Raw genomic sequence first — 12582 nt, 5'->3', positions numbered from 1 at the left:
CCGGGAAGGGAGCAGCCCCAGGGGCTGAGCTCGCCAGCAGCCTCCCCTGCAAACTCCCCATGGCTGCCCTTGCCCCTAGGAAGCCCCTGGGCCAGCAGCCGCACGGCCCTATCCTTGTGCTGCTCCGAGCCCAAGGAGGCAGCCGAAGCTGCCGCTGTCTTGCTGCCGAGTGGAGGGAGGAGGGTGAGTGGCACCAATCCCACTCTCCGCACTCGTGCTGGAGAAAATGGACATGCATAATTTATTCTCCCCAGCTGCTGCTGCAGTATAACTTTAATGCACACCGATTTGGTTACTGGCAGGGGCTGGCCTGCTCTATTAGGAGCTAGCTGCAATCGCCGAGCGCCCTGAAGGTTAAAAAAGGGCACGGCTGTGCTGTCCCCGTCTCTGCAGCACCCTGCAGCTACCATGCGCTCTGCAACACACAGTCTTTCCTGATGGGATAATCTGAGGCTAAAGCCTGTGAGTACCAGATGGAGTCCATGCCTGTTACTTCTGTTTGTGCTAACCCAGAATGTCATTAATTTCTCTTTCTTGTTTACTGAGGGTTTTTTTAATTATTTTTAATATGTGGTGAGATGGTGACATGCACACACACGTTTTTCTGAGATCCCTACGGAATTAGCCTAGTACATATTTGATCTTCCTCAGTTTACAAGACAGCTGTCTTAAGTCCAAGACATGAAAACTGAATTACCATTTTAGCTGATAGAATAGAAAGGGAAAAAATATTTTGCCTTCCAAGGCTTCAGTCATCAACCCCACTTTCCAAACATGCAACCCCTTAAAAGCCTGATGACTAGGATGAATAGCACTGCTGAAATCCTGCTGCTGTAAGCACCTGCTTAAAATTACACAAATGCTTTGTTAAATAAGCTCAAACTTAAGCGTATGCTTACATGCTTTGCTGAACTGGGATCTACCACGACACCTTAGGGCCAAAGTTAACTAGAGGAAACAGCAATGAGTTAATATGGGTAGAGGGGAAGGAAAGAGTCAGCTCCTTCCCCCAGCACTTGCTCAATTTAAAGGGATGAGCCATGAGGCAATTCGAAAAACTGTTGGTTTAACAGGTGCTCAGCTTTGCTTGTTTCCTCAGTTTTCCTTACGTATTTCACTCCACTCACTTTGGTGCGCTAGCAAAAACAATCGGCTTTTTTATTCTTCTTTTGATTTAGATGAGAAAGATGATGGGGTGAAGTCTGATATGTAAGTGTGGGTTTGCAGGAGGTTTTTGTTTGCTTGTAGTCATGTTACTGTCCAGCATTTGTGCCTTGGAAGCCGTCTCCATCCGCCTTGATCAGCTTGCACATGTATCCAGTGCCTGCCGGGAGACAGGTGATGACCACAGCCGAGTACAGTGCAAGGACTTGTTGGTGTGTTGAGTTGGGCACTAGGTAGAAGCTACTTGAGGATCTCAGGATCTCCCCACTCCGTGCGGGATCTGGCCTGCAGCGCACACATGGGCAGTCAGGGAGTTGTCCCCAGTATTTCAAGCAAATACTACATATCAGAATTACAGAAATCTGTCCTCTTGCAACACTGTGAAAGCATGCTTATGCTTGGCTTGGCTTTATAAGCAATCTTCAGTTTTTTGTGTTTGTTTTTGCTGTGAGTTTGTTTATTTTGAAGAAGGATATTGCAGCTTTGACTGGGGCGGTGTCTGCACTTTAGCTAGAGAAATGGGTACCTGCTGCTTGCACTGACGGGAACAGGGCACTGGCAAGGGAGCCCAGCATGCACCTTTGGGTGGCTGTGGGCACCCAGTCCTGCATGGCCCAGACGGGGAACCATGCACAGCAACCTGATACTCCATCGGGAAAGCAGTACGCCCAAACTGAGGGCTTGTGCCTCCCGGCGCTGCTGGCTGAGGGCGCTGAGAGGAGCAGGCAAGAGGCTGGGGAGCTGCTCCGTCAACAGAGCTGCCCACAGGGAGACGTCTGACTTGCACTTAGGGTTCAGTTTCAGGTCAAGGTTCCCCAAAAACTGAGCCAGAGGTGCCTCGCCACAGCTCCTTGCTGCTCAGCCTGTGGGTAATGCGCCGTGTGGCTGCAGCTCTCAACATGCATCGCAGAATTTGCTGCCATCTCTCTGCCCCAGGACCAGGAAGGAGGGACTGGAGGGTGATACCCTGCCTCCCGCAGCCTGGAAATGTTCCTAGGTGTCTCAGCAGCTGGGTCCGGCAGGACTGGACATCTCTGGAGACGGGGGAGCAATGGAGGAGGCTGTGCTGGAGGAAGGCCTGGGGAAAGGTGTTGCTCTCTGAGTCGCTATGCCTTTTCTCAGCAAAGTCACCAAGCCCCTGCCTTGGTGGTGGTAACTACACCGCCGCGCTAGTGGCTTTGTCCGAAAGGTGTCCGACATCAAGAGGCATAAGGAACCAGCAGACGAGCATGGAGGTGCCACAAATCCAGCTCTTCTGCAAGTGGCATATTGGTTTCACCCTCTGAGATCTCAAAAGTGGGAAGAAATCAATCCCTTCCCTTGTCTCCATTAATTTGAAGTGTTGGAGATTAATAATTAATTATTTGTGATAGAGAGGTCCTAAAAAACACTTGGTAAGGCAGATGCTCTGTCTCGATGCTCTCCTCAGAGGAAGCCATCCCCATTGCTACATGCAGAAGGGAGGCAGCAGCCTGGCCTCCGGTGAGGTGGGAGCCGTGGGCCTCGCGGCAAGGGGCGGCACCTCCCACAGCCCCTTGCCACAGCAGCCCCCTTGCCCAGGGCTCTACTTTGGCCCATCCTGCAGAGGGGCAGCAGCTGCAAAACCAGGCTCCTTCTCCCCTGAATCCACATTTCTGCCTTGATCTGCTGCCCCTTTGGGGTAAAACACGCCCAACAGGAGCATGGCGGCAGCAAAAGGGAAGTGGGCAGCCTTTTCCGCGGGGCTTTCCGAGCGCCACGAGGCCACCCGGTTCCCACTTCGGCGCTCGCACGACTGCTAGCCACAGGCGAGGGCTGCCGTCCCGCGCAGGCACTGGGACCCCTGCCCCATCTTGCTGGGGTAGAGCCGGTTTGAAGCCCACCTAGTGTGTTTGCAGGGCAAGGGGGATTTGGCTGCCAGTTGCTTTGGACCACAACGTCTCTTCTTAAGTAAACCTCTTGCTTCTTGGAATATTGAGTTAGTTAACATCTTGGCTGGGTTGCCCAACGCCATTGCTGGGGCCAGGGGGTGGCATTCCCTGCAGCGTCCCATGCACCTCCTGAGCTGGAGGAGGGCGGGGTGGTGTGCTGGGGGCGGCATGCTGGGGCACATGCCACGGCTGGTCCTCAGCCGGGGCCGTCCCCTCTCATTGCAGATTCGGTGGAGAGCCTGTCACACACCACCTCATCCCCGCAGCCCTCGCCCGCTGCCTCCACCCACGCCTCCCGCGTTGCCGATCCCTCCTCCTCTGTCGACAGCGCTGCAGCCGACGCCTCTGCCGCGGAGGAGACCCCCAGCGAGTCAGAGTCGGTCTTCCTCCCCGATTACCTCTTCCTCTCCAACTGCGAATCGGGCAAGCTCAGTCACACCAGGTATGGCTGCGAGCTGCTTTGTGGGCTGCCACCAGGCCATCGCACAGCAGACATGCGTGGCCAGGGCCACCCTCCGTCCATTCCAGCCATATCCTGGGAAGCTGGTGGCAAGCTGGGTCTTGAACCTTGCAGCTCAGTGCAGGCTCGTGAGCCCAACAGGGGGGCCATTAGCCTAATCCAATTTACCAGGGACTTTTCATAGCTGTGATGAGCAGTAGGGCATCATGTTTTGGCCCCAGCGTGCTCCTGAGCAGAGGCACGAACTGCACAGTGGAAACATCCAGGGAGGCAGCAGCATCCCCAAGCCCCAACCTATTTACCCCAGTCCCCAGGCTTGTCTCTGTTCCTTGCTAGAGGAGGGACCGGTTTTGGCCCAGAGTGTGCCTTTTGCTGTGTTGAATCACTCAGGAGGAAAGAGGAGGTGAAGTCACAGCCAAGCAGTGCTCTTGCTCCTCCTCTTCCTTTTCTAAAAGTTCCTCTGGATTTTGATTTGGGCTCCTGCAACATGACAAATGTCTCACTTTAGAGAACTCAGCTTTGTAAGCCACATCTCCCCCTGCCCAGTAACAAGATTTCAGAGAAATTGCTAGCTATTTTAATGTATGCTACGGTGTGGAGACTAAAACTTGACTAGTGCTGCTGTAAGGACTCTTCCCTCTCCATAGGCACGAGCAAGTGCAGAGGGCTCAGGCTTATCGCCGCTAACACAGAGGACAGAAATCCTCCTGGCTCGAGCGAGGGCAGGAGCACTGCTTGCCTGGTGTGCCTCTGAGATGGCACCGGTGCTGAGCGCGGGCTCCGCTCCAGAGCCCAGACGGCATCCCCAGCGAGCGGGCGCCGAAGCAGCGGGCTCAAAGGCCGAGTGCTGCTGCCATATGCAGTCGCATACAGCATTCACGTGGAGTGCCAGCATCCACACCCGCTGCACAGCCCCTTGGCAGCCGAGCGGGATCAGGCCGTGCCCTTTGCAACCGGCGCAGGTTTGCACAGCTCCGTGGTGGGCCAGCCCTCTGCCAAGGAACTCCTGGGGCGGTGCATTAGAACGGACGCACCGACACTCGCTCGATGACAGCTTTGCAGGAAGCAAATGACATTAAGTGATCAATGGATGTTTTCCAAATTAGGACTGAAAAGCAGGCCACCAAGGCAGCCAGCGGCTGGCTGAGGCTGCTTCCAATGGACGAGATCCCTCAGCCAGCCCCTGCACGAGGCAGGCTCGTGCTGGCTGGCCACAGGGCGCCTATGGAGCTCTCCCGTCGGGTTGGTTTATGAGAGCCTGTGTTTGCTCAGTTGCAATTACAAGAAAAGGAGAGGCAGTTTTTGATCTCTTTGTCTCCCATGCAGATGTGACAGCTGGTCAAACTCTGACAGATCGCTGGAGCAGACCTCATCAGATGACGTTTTTGTCGACTCCTTGCAGTCCCAGCCTTCGCCGTACCTTGTGCAGCCATCCAGTGCTGGCACCATCCACCAGGACGGGGCCCCCTTGGCAAACCATGGAGCCATCTCCAGAAGCATAGACATTAGCAGGCCATCCAGTGACTTTTCCTCCTCTTCTCCATTGCTGGGGACGCCGCTAACACCGACCTTTCAGATTGACAAGAGCCAAAATGCGCTGCCCTACGGTGTAACCAAGCTGGATGTGCTGTCTAACACACCACCACCCCGGCCACCCAAGCCCACCCACTTCTCTGACAGGAGAGGGGAAGAGCTGGGCAGCGGGGCCCTACACAACGGCCACGCAGGGATCTGCCGGGCCCAGGTTGCTTTAGTGCCGAGGAGAATCTCTTTGTCCAGTTTAGACAACGTCAGGAACTGGAAAGGTAAGCACCTTTCTGCAAGATAGTGAGGCACGCCCAGCATTAGGGATGGAGCTGCCCCTTGAGCGTGGAGCAGACATCTGCCTCCTGCTGCATGCCCTACATGCCCTCGTCTGAAACGTTCACCCCAGAGTCGCCCTAAGCCCCGCAGTGAGCAGGTGCAAGGTATGGGGCAGGTCAGGAGAAATGCAAAGGAGGCAAATCTCTCTGCCTCCCTGCCAGGCACTGACACTTATTTTTCCCTTTCCTTTTTTTTTCCTAAGTCCTCAAAGACCTTATAGTCACTGGGCCCTCTTCTCATTCAGGCACCAGGTTTTTAGCTCCCGCTGAAAACTGCGTACTGAAAGATCTATTAACCGTGTATAGAGACCTACATAAGAGCAGAGCTGCTGTGCAATCAGCTAGGAATCACTGGGTGCCTACACATCCTCCTGCCTACAAAAAAATACACCCCTCAAAGCAACCTGAAATGCTTGTTTCAGATTAGTTTGTGAGCAGGATTGAAACCTGTCCCTCAGTTATGTTCAGCATCTGCTCCTGTAAATGCCCATCAGTTTGTAAACACAGGCAGCAATTTAGCTGTGATCTCTGCAGGGTGACTCATGACTTGTTAATTTGCAATGCCTCCTCCTCCCCCCAAAAAGAAAGCAGCCAACAAACAACCAAACAAATGAGAAGCCAGCCAGCAAATCAGGCAGTGCCAACTCTATTTCTGCGGGTCAAAACGTGAGCTTATACAGCAGAAATGCTTTTTTAGCTGTGCTGCTTTGCTGCATTTAGTCCTTCCCATAGAAGAAGGATATCTTTTCACATGTCTACAGTTAAGAACTGGAAGCCAGGAAGACGCTGGCAAAGGGATGTAATCCCAGAATAACTAGGGATTCGGTGTCCTTGAGCAAATCCCTCCCGCCTATGTCCTTGCATTTCATACAGGGTAGCTTGAAAACCAGCAACAAGCAAGAGTCTCTGCTGCAAACCAAACTCTGCTCTGAGCTGAGGTGACTTTTCCACTTGTTCTCGAAACCCTGTCATCTCACACACAAATAACGGTCAAAAATCCACAACATCCAAAGCGTCAAAATCCAGCATACACAGTATGAGAAAGTTTTATTTTGTGCAACTGCAGAACAGAGAGGAGCGGTTGAAACACCTTACTGGAAATTATCAAATATTTTGCAGTGGGGTGCCATTTTTGATGAGGAGGAAAATGCAGGCATTTATATTCCATTTTAAAGAGAAGCTGTCTTTAAATTCCTTCAGTCTGAATGACCACTTAAGTGTTTGGGGGCTATTGGGTCTTTCTCTTAAAGCTCAACAGCTGAAATATGGACACCTTTGCCCAGCCTGTTTATCAGCATACAAACAATTCTCAGAACGTTTGTGGAGAAACACCCATCAGTGGAACTGGTATTCTTCACTATCGGTTTCGGTTGCTAGCTCCCTGAAGAACGCTGCTTTTGCTTCCAAGCATGTGCCACTTGAACACCACCAGCCATGTTTGCGATGGTTAATGTTTCTCCATTCCGATTTACACCAAACTATTTTTAAGAGGATTAAGTGCCCAAATGTCATGTTCTGCTAAAGTGCTGCAAGGTTATCTCTGCCTGACAGGGGGCAGCAATGAATTAATAAGTGCTGCTATTTTTTTTCTTACCCCCAAGTGTAGCTGCAACTATTTGCAACTTTAAAATTTGAATTGTAATGTGTTTAACAAGTAAGATATGAAAAAGAAACACAGAGAAAACAGCTGCTTCTCACAGGCTCCTAGAGAGAGGTCACAAGTTAACTAGTCCATTTTTTGACCTTGGCAACCTGCAAATCTGCACTGCTTTAGCCAACCTGGTCGAGGCAAGGGGTACAGCAGCTTCACAGAGGCCCTGGCATGGCACTGCAGAGGCAGTGTGTACTGATTCTACATAAGGCATCTGGATTTTGGCATCATCTGCCAGAGAGTTGTGCCTGAATGTTTTTTTGCTAAAATAATAAGTAAACATAGCTGTCCCACAACAGTGACTGTGTCTATTTGAACACATGTATTTATATATATACACATATATGCCCCCACTGGAAGTATTGCTTTGTTCTGGTTTAGCACTTCTATTGTCTTTTACACTGATATCACCACAGAAAAGACTGCAGTAGGAGTGTAGACTGTATTAACAGGCTTACAGGGGTTTCTATGGCATTCCCAAAGAGAGGCACTGTAGAACCACAAACAAGCCGTTTTCGCCAAAGAAAAGCATTTTTCACAAAAGAAGGATGGTAATTTTAATCATGGATACAAAATATATTTATGTATGTATGTGTATACATATGCGTTTATATACATACACATGTGTCGGAGTGAAGGATGGTAGGTAGCCCTCTCTCTTCCCATTCCCCCAGCTCCTTTTTCCTATCCTGCTTGAAAATAAACTGCAACAATCAACCACTATTCAGAGCAAAATGCTTGCAGCATCTCCCACTGCTGCTCTTCTATGCACTGAAGGCTGGTTTTCAGTTTTTTGCCTTTTGTTTTGAAAAAAAATTTGACCTACACCAAGATGAAAGTCAGTCCACACAAGAGGGCACTGTGACGAGGGACCTTCTCACCGGCTGTTTATTTCTGCCCAGCTTGAACCACTTGCAAGACACCAGTGTTTCCTGGTGGCAAGGGGCAGAATTCGTCCCCTGCTGTTCGGTTCCCTCACGTGTCGGCTGTACAACAACATGCGCTCCTCTGACACCCTACAGCCGAGGCTCCCAAATAACTTTCAATAACCAGTCAATCTTCTCTACAGTCTTTTGTGGTATAATTACCTGAATTTGGCAGATGGGAAAACAGAGAGGAGTGTTCAGAGGTCCTGCAACTAGAACAGAAGCTAGATTAAAAATTTTAAGTCTGCTTAGCTCTTTGCTCTCCCCACCACACCAGTCTTTCTCCCCAGCCGCTTGTGATTACAGGAAGCAAAATATACAGTGGGATTTTACATGATCATGTTCCTTGGATTCATCACACTTAAAATGGATGTAATTGCTCTTGAAATGCTACTGAGTTGGTTTTGGTCTTAAGTTTCATTGGATTTCCTCGTTTAGGATAAATAATAAGGAATTTGGGGTCTTTATAAAGCTCTAATTATTTTAAAGCCGTATGCTTTACTCAGTTATTTCCTTAAGGTTTCACTACCTTATCAAATTTTTAATCACTGTTTTTGTATTGCAGGAGACTTGGAAGGCAGCTCTTTAAGAAGCCGGGATAAGAGGCTTAGCTTGAATTTGGTAAGTACTCTGCTAGCATACATTTAAACACTGGCACATGATGAACTGCAGAAAGTGAATCATTTCACATCCTGTGCTCAGCAAAATAATAAAAAATGGAAGAAGCATTTGGCTTTAAACTACGTTTGTGCTGCTTCTTGTCCATCTCAGTGCTCCAGCACGAGTAACTCAGCCACTGACTGAGGCTACAGCCCTGTTTGTGCTCTTGCTGGGTCCCTCTCGGACTGTCTCCCCAGGCAGGGAGACCTGGCAGGGCGTTGGGTGAAACAGCTTTTGCAGCCACAGGAAACCTTCGGAAGAGGAAGAGGGAGGTCACGGCAGAGAGCACCCTGATGGAGTCAGGCCTGCTGCGGAGGAAGAAACCAGCAGGCTTGAGGAGGAAACTATTGACCAAGAGCACCCGAGAAAATTGCTTATCTCTTGAAAAAAGGGTCTAAAGGAGTGTAGCACTTCGTGATCCCAATGGATACTTCCTCTTCAGGGCCCATGAAATTCTCTGCTTTCAAAATCCCTGTGATTCAAGCATCTGCCAGTCCACAGCTTCGTGACTCAGCGTTGCACAGACATGGGTTATATGTAGCAGCGTTGCACACTGTGTAGTCAGCCTCCTGCCTGGAGCTGCACACCCTGTCTCCTTTGTGGGAGATCCTTTGCTGCTTATATGTAAGCTCTGGGGCTGTGTAAGATATATTTTTCTTACCCCTGAAAGCTTGCAAGGTTTGTAATCAACACTTCTCAGTACTAAGCCAGTACGAATGTGTGTGCAGTGAATTTCTACTATTTATTCCCAGCCATGAGAAGTAACTTGTGTGCCTGTGTTCCTGCTCTCTCAGCTTCTACGTTTGCCAAAATTTAGTTCATCAGATGTTCTCCTTTTAGATGTTTTTCTGTATGAAAGGGCTTCCTTCATTTTATAGGTCAAAATTGCTGCTGGGAGAGGCAAGTGCAGCCCTGCTGAAGTCAGAAGATTTAACCTACTTAAGTCACCAGCGAATCTGGTCCTAGTTTCCAGCAGTGAGTTGCTAAACTCAGAAGTGAACTTTCCCAAAGCTGGCATGAGCATCTGAGCCCATGTGTTCGCCTCATGTCATTCCATCCTGTGCCTCTCACAGAGTTCAGATCAGGACCCTCCTGGCCTGCAGCACTATTCCGCTCCATTGCCAGTTCATAGCACTGACTGGGTTACAGGGTATTTGCTATTGGTTTACTGACCCATTTCCCTTTCTTTTCCTTCCTACTTCTGAAGCCCTGTCGATTCTCCCCGCTCTACTCGACCACATCAGATAGCACGGAGGACAGCTATGTGCCCATGCACCCCAGCACCTCGCCGTCCATCCCTGGCTCTGACTGCTCGCCTGACGGCTACATTCCCATGAGCCCAGGCTCAGCTACGTTTACCTTCCCTGTTGTCAGCACTGAAAAACTCACCAGCCCCCTGCCTGAGCTTCCCTTGGACCTGGAGCCCCCGCCAGTGAACCGAGACCTCAAGCCTCGTAGGAAATGTAAGGCCAGACCTAATGAGCAATTGGAAGCCACTGGTGACCTCCTCTGATAGTGTCCTTGGCACATTGTAACGTGTTTCCCACTCTAGAGAGGAGATTGAGTTGCTGTGTAGTGGCTTTTAGTCCTGTAACATAGTAGGCTACATCTGCAGGGTCATCTGCAAGCAGAGAAAGAGTGGCTGTGCTTACGTTTGCAGTCTGAGACCCCATGACTGCATTAGCATGGCGCAGGGCTGCTCAAATTCACCCTGCCACTTTCCCTGCGTGTACACTGACTGCAGACAGCCAAACAGATAAAACCTCAGAGAGAGAGCAGAAAAAATCCTGCAACTGCATCGCGTGTGCGCTGCTATCTCACCAGCTCCCTGACGTTCCAGGGACAGGATGTCCAAATATGTGAATCCTCAGACTTTATGTGTGGTCTGTTGGTTAAATCTCTGTTTGGTAGGTGCAGCTGTCTTGGTTTAATTAGGAATTTCCTGCAGATGCTTTTACTGGTGATAATTTTCTGCTCTTACTTCCTATGGCACCTCCAAAGTCTCTGAGAGTCATACTTGTAGAGGATATACTAGGGATGAAATTCGGCTTTGTAGAGGAGCTGTTGCCAAAGCCCAGCCTATACTGAAGCTCTCTGGGCTGCAAAGCTACAGGGCTACTGAGAAATCAGTTGAGAAAATAATCCTGTGAGGTGGGGGCAGAAATTTAGACCACTGAGGGAAAAGCAAAGCAAGTTCAGGTCCTTTCTTAGAGGATTTTGAGAAATGGGTGGAAAACGTGCATTGACCAGCGAGGGGAAAGATCTTCATCTCCGCATGTGGGACCTTTGGGTTTAGAAGACAAATGAAAGCTCTGTCTTGACCTGTAGACCGAACTGGCCTTTCCTCTTGAAGGCAGCACTTTCCTCTTGGTTTCTTGGTTTCCTCTTGATTTCTCTCTCAGTTGTATTGATTGTGCTCTATGAAATACACTGTCTAATTTCTTGCTATTAGTGTAAAACTGTATTTTTCTAACATATCAATACTTTTCTTGAGCTCTTAATAAATCCTTTTGTAAACTTAGTTCCGTTTGTATCCACTTGCAGCACGGCCTCCTCCACTGGACCTGAGAAACCTCTCCACAATCCGGGAGCATGCTGCTGTGACCAGGATGTGGACTGTGCCTTAGTAAGTCAACAAGAAACCTGCCATTCCAATCTTTTAAGCATTAACATTGTGGCATGGAGTTAAAAATAACTTATCACATTCCACAAGAAATAGTTTCCTGGCAAAGTCCACAAACAAAAATTCCACAGGACTCCTTCCAGCATCTCCCAGGCTTTTGCTGTCTCTAAAAAGCAAGCATCCCTTTAAAGACAGGCATATCCAGTGTATTCAGCCTCATGTGGTGCTGTCAGGAGTGCGGTGTTTTGGATCTCTTGCAGATTAGGGTTTTCTCAAAATTCAGATAGTCTCTTTTGAAGGTTTCTTTTGAAAAGGCTGGAGCTAATCTGCATTCAGGTATGGCTACTGTGGTGGCTAAAAGCTTCACACGCCTTAATTTTTTTTTCGAAGTGATAAAGCCATTTTTGTTCCTGCACATTTCTATAGCAAAGGAGAACTAGTTAAGATAAAGATTTGCCTGACTTGCAGACTGTGTTTCTATTGTGCCCCCCCCACATGCAAATTCAGGCTTGATCTGTTGTGACCTTTTGTCACTGGAAACTGATTGTGAGGTAAAACAAATGCTTTTGGTCCCAGAGCCCAGTAATATGAAGAAACTGTAGTGCTGGGCTCCAAGGCAGTGAAAGAATCAGCCCTAGGGCGCTCACGAGTCGGGGAGGGCTGTGGGGAGCTGGCGGGGAAACCTCCTGGGGAAAGCGTGACAGGAGAACCCGTCCTGCGGAAATGCGTATGCGAAGCCAGAAATCCTCACAAATCTGCTGCCCTGTATCTGTGCCAAGCAGAGCCACCCACTCCCCCTCCCCAGGTAGCCTTTGGAGTGCAAAAGGGACCGAGATGTCAGGGACAGGCAATTCCTCACTTGCAGGGTCCTCGTCCAGCCCAGCAGTCCGAAGCTGGTTAACCCCTTGGGCACTGGCTGCCACCTGTTGCTTATTAGGAAAACCCGCTAGCCTGCCTCCTGCACACCCCTGCTGGAGCACCACGGTTAATTAATGCTGACACAGTACAGAGTCCTGAAGGATAACGAGCTCTGAGGGAGTTTGTATGTTTTACATTAACAAAACTAAAAAAGAAGTATGCCCGGAACTAATAAACCGAAGGGATTACTTTTCATTCTGCATGAAGTAACTATTTAATTTCTTAATAACTAACTCCACTGTGCCAGCCTGCAATAATTTACTCATGATATACTTCTGACAGCTGTGTTAGTGGAAAAAATTTCCTTGTAAAACAGCTGAGTTGCAGCCATCTCCACGGTACAGATAGCATGTGTTTATTCCGTGTTCAAAGCCAGCCAAGTTCCTCCGCCTGCACCTCCAGTAGCTG

At 49.5% G+C, this 12582-nt stretch overlaps 1 protein-coding gene across 14 annotated transcripts in view; it reads left to right on the top strand.

Annotated features, from left to right (window-relative positions):
* Window positions 1–12582, top strand: part of GAB3 (GRB2 associated binding protein 3) — an 85644-nt gene that overhangs the window by 49542 nt on the left and 23520 nt on the right. For all 14 annotated transcript variants that reach the window (XR_011143540.1, XR_011143542.1, XR_011143541.1 and 11 more), the window contains 5 exons: window positions 3300–3516; window positions 4861–5339; window positions 8539–8594; window positions 9841–10096; window positions 11178–11259. Coding sequence is in view for 5 of the 14 variants with exons in the window: in XM_068957360.1 (XP_068813461.1) it covers window positions 3300–3516; window positions 4861–5339; window positions 8539–8594; window positions 9841–10096; window positions 11178–11259 (1090 nt within the window). In the remaining 9 variants the exon portion in view is untranslated. The remainder of the gene's footprint in view (window positions 1–3299; window positions 3517–4860; window positions 5340–8538; window positions 8595–9840; window positions 10097–11177; window positions 11260–12582) is intronic.

This window comes from Struthio camelus, chromosome 11, assembly GCF_040807025.1.
Source record: "Struthio camelus isolate bStrCam1 chromosome 11, bStrCam1.hap1, whole genome shotgun sequence".
Classification (NCBI taxonomy): domain Eukaryota; kingdom Metazoa; phylum Chordata; class Aves; order Struthioniformes; family Struthionidae; genus Struthio; species Struthio camelus.
This window is presented reverse-complemented; position numbering and strand designations above follow the sequence as displayed.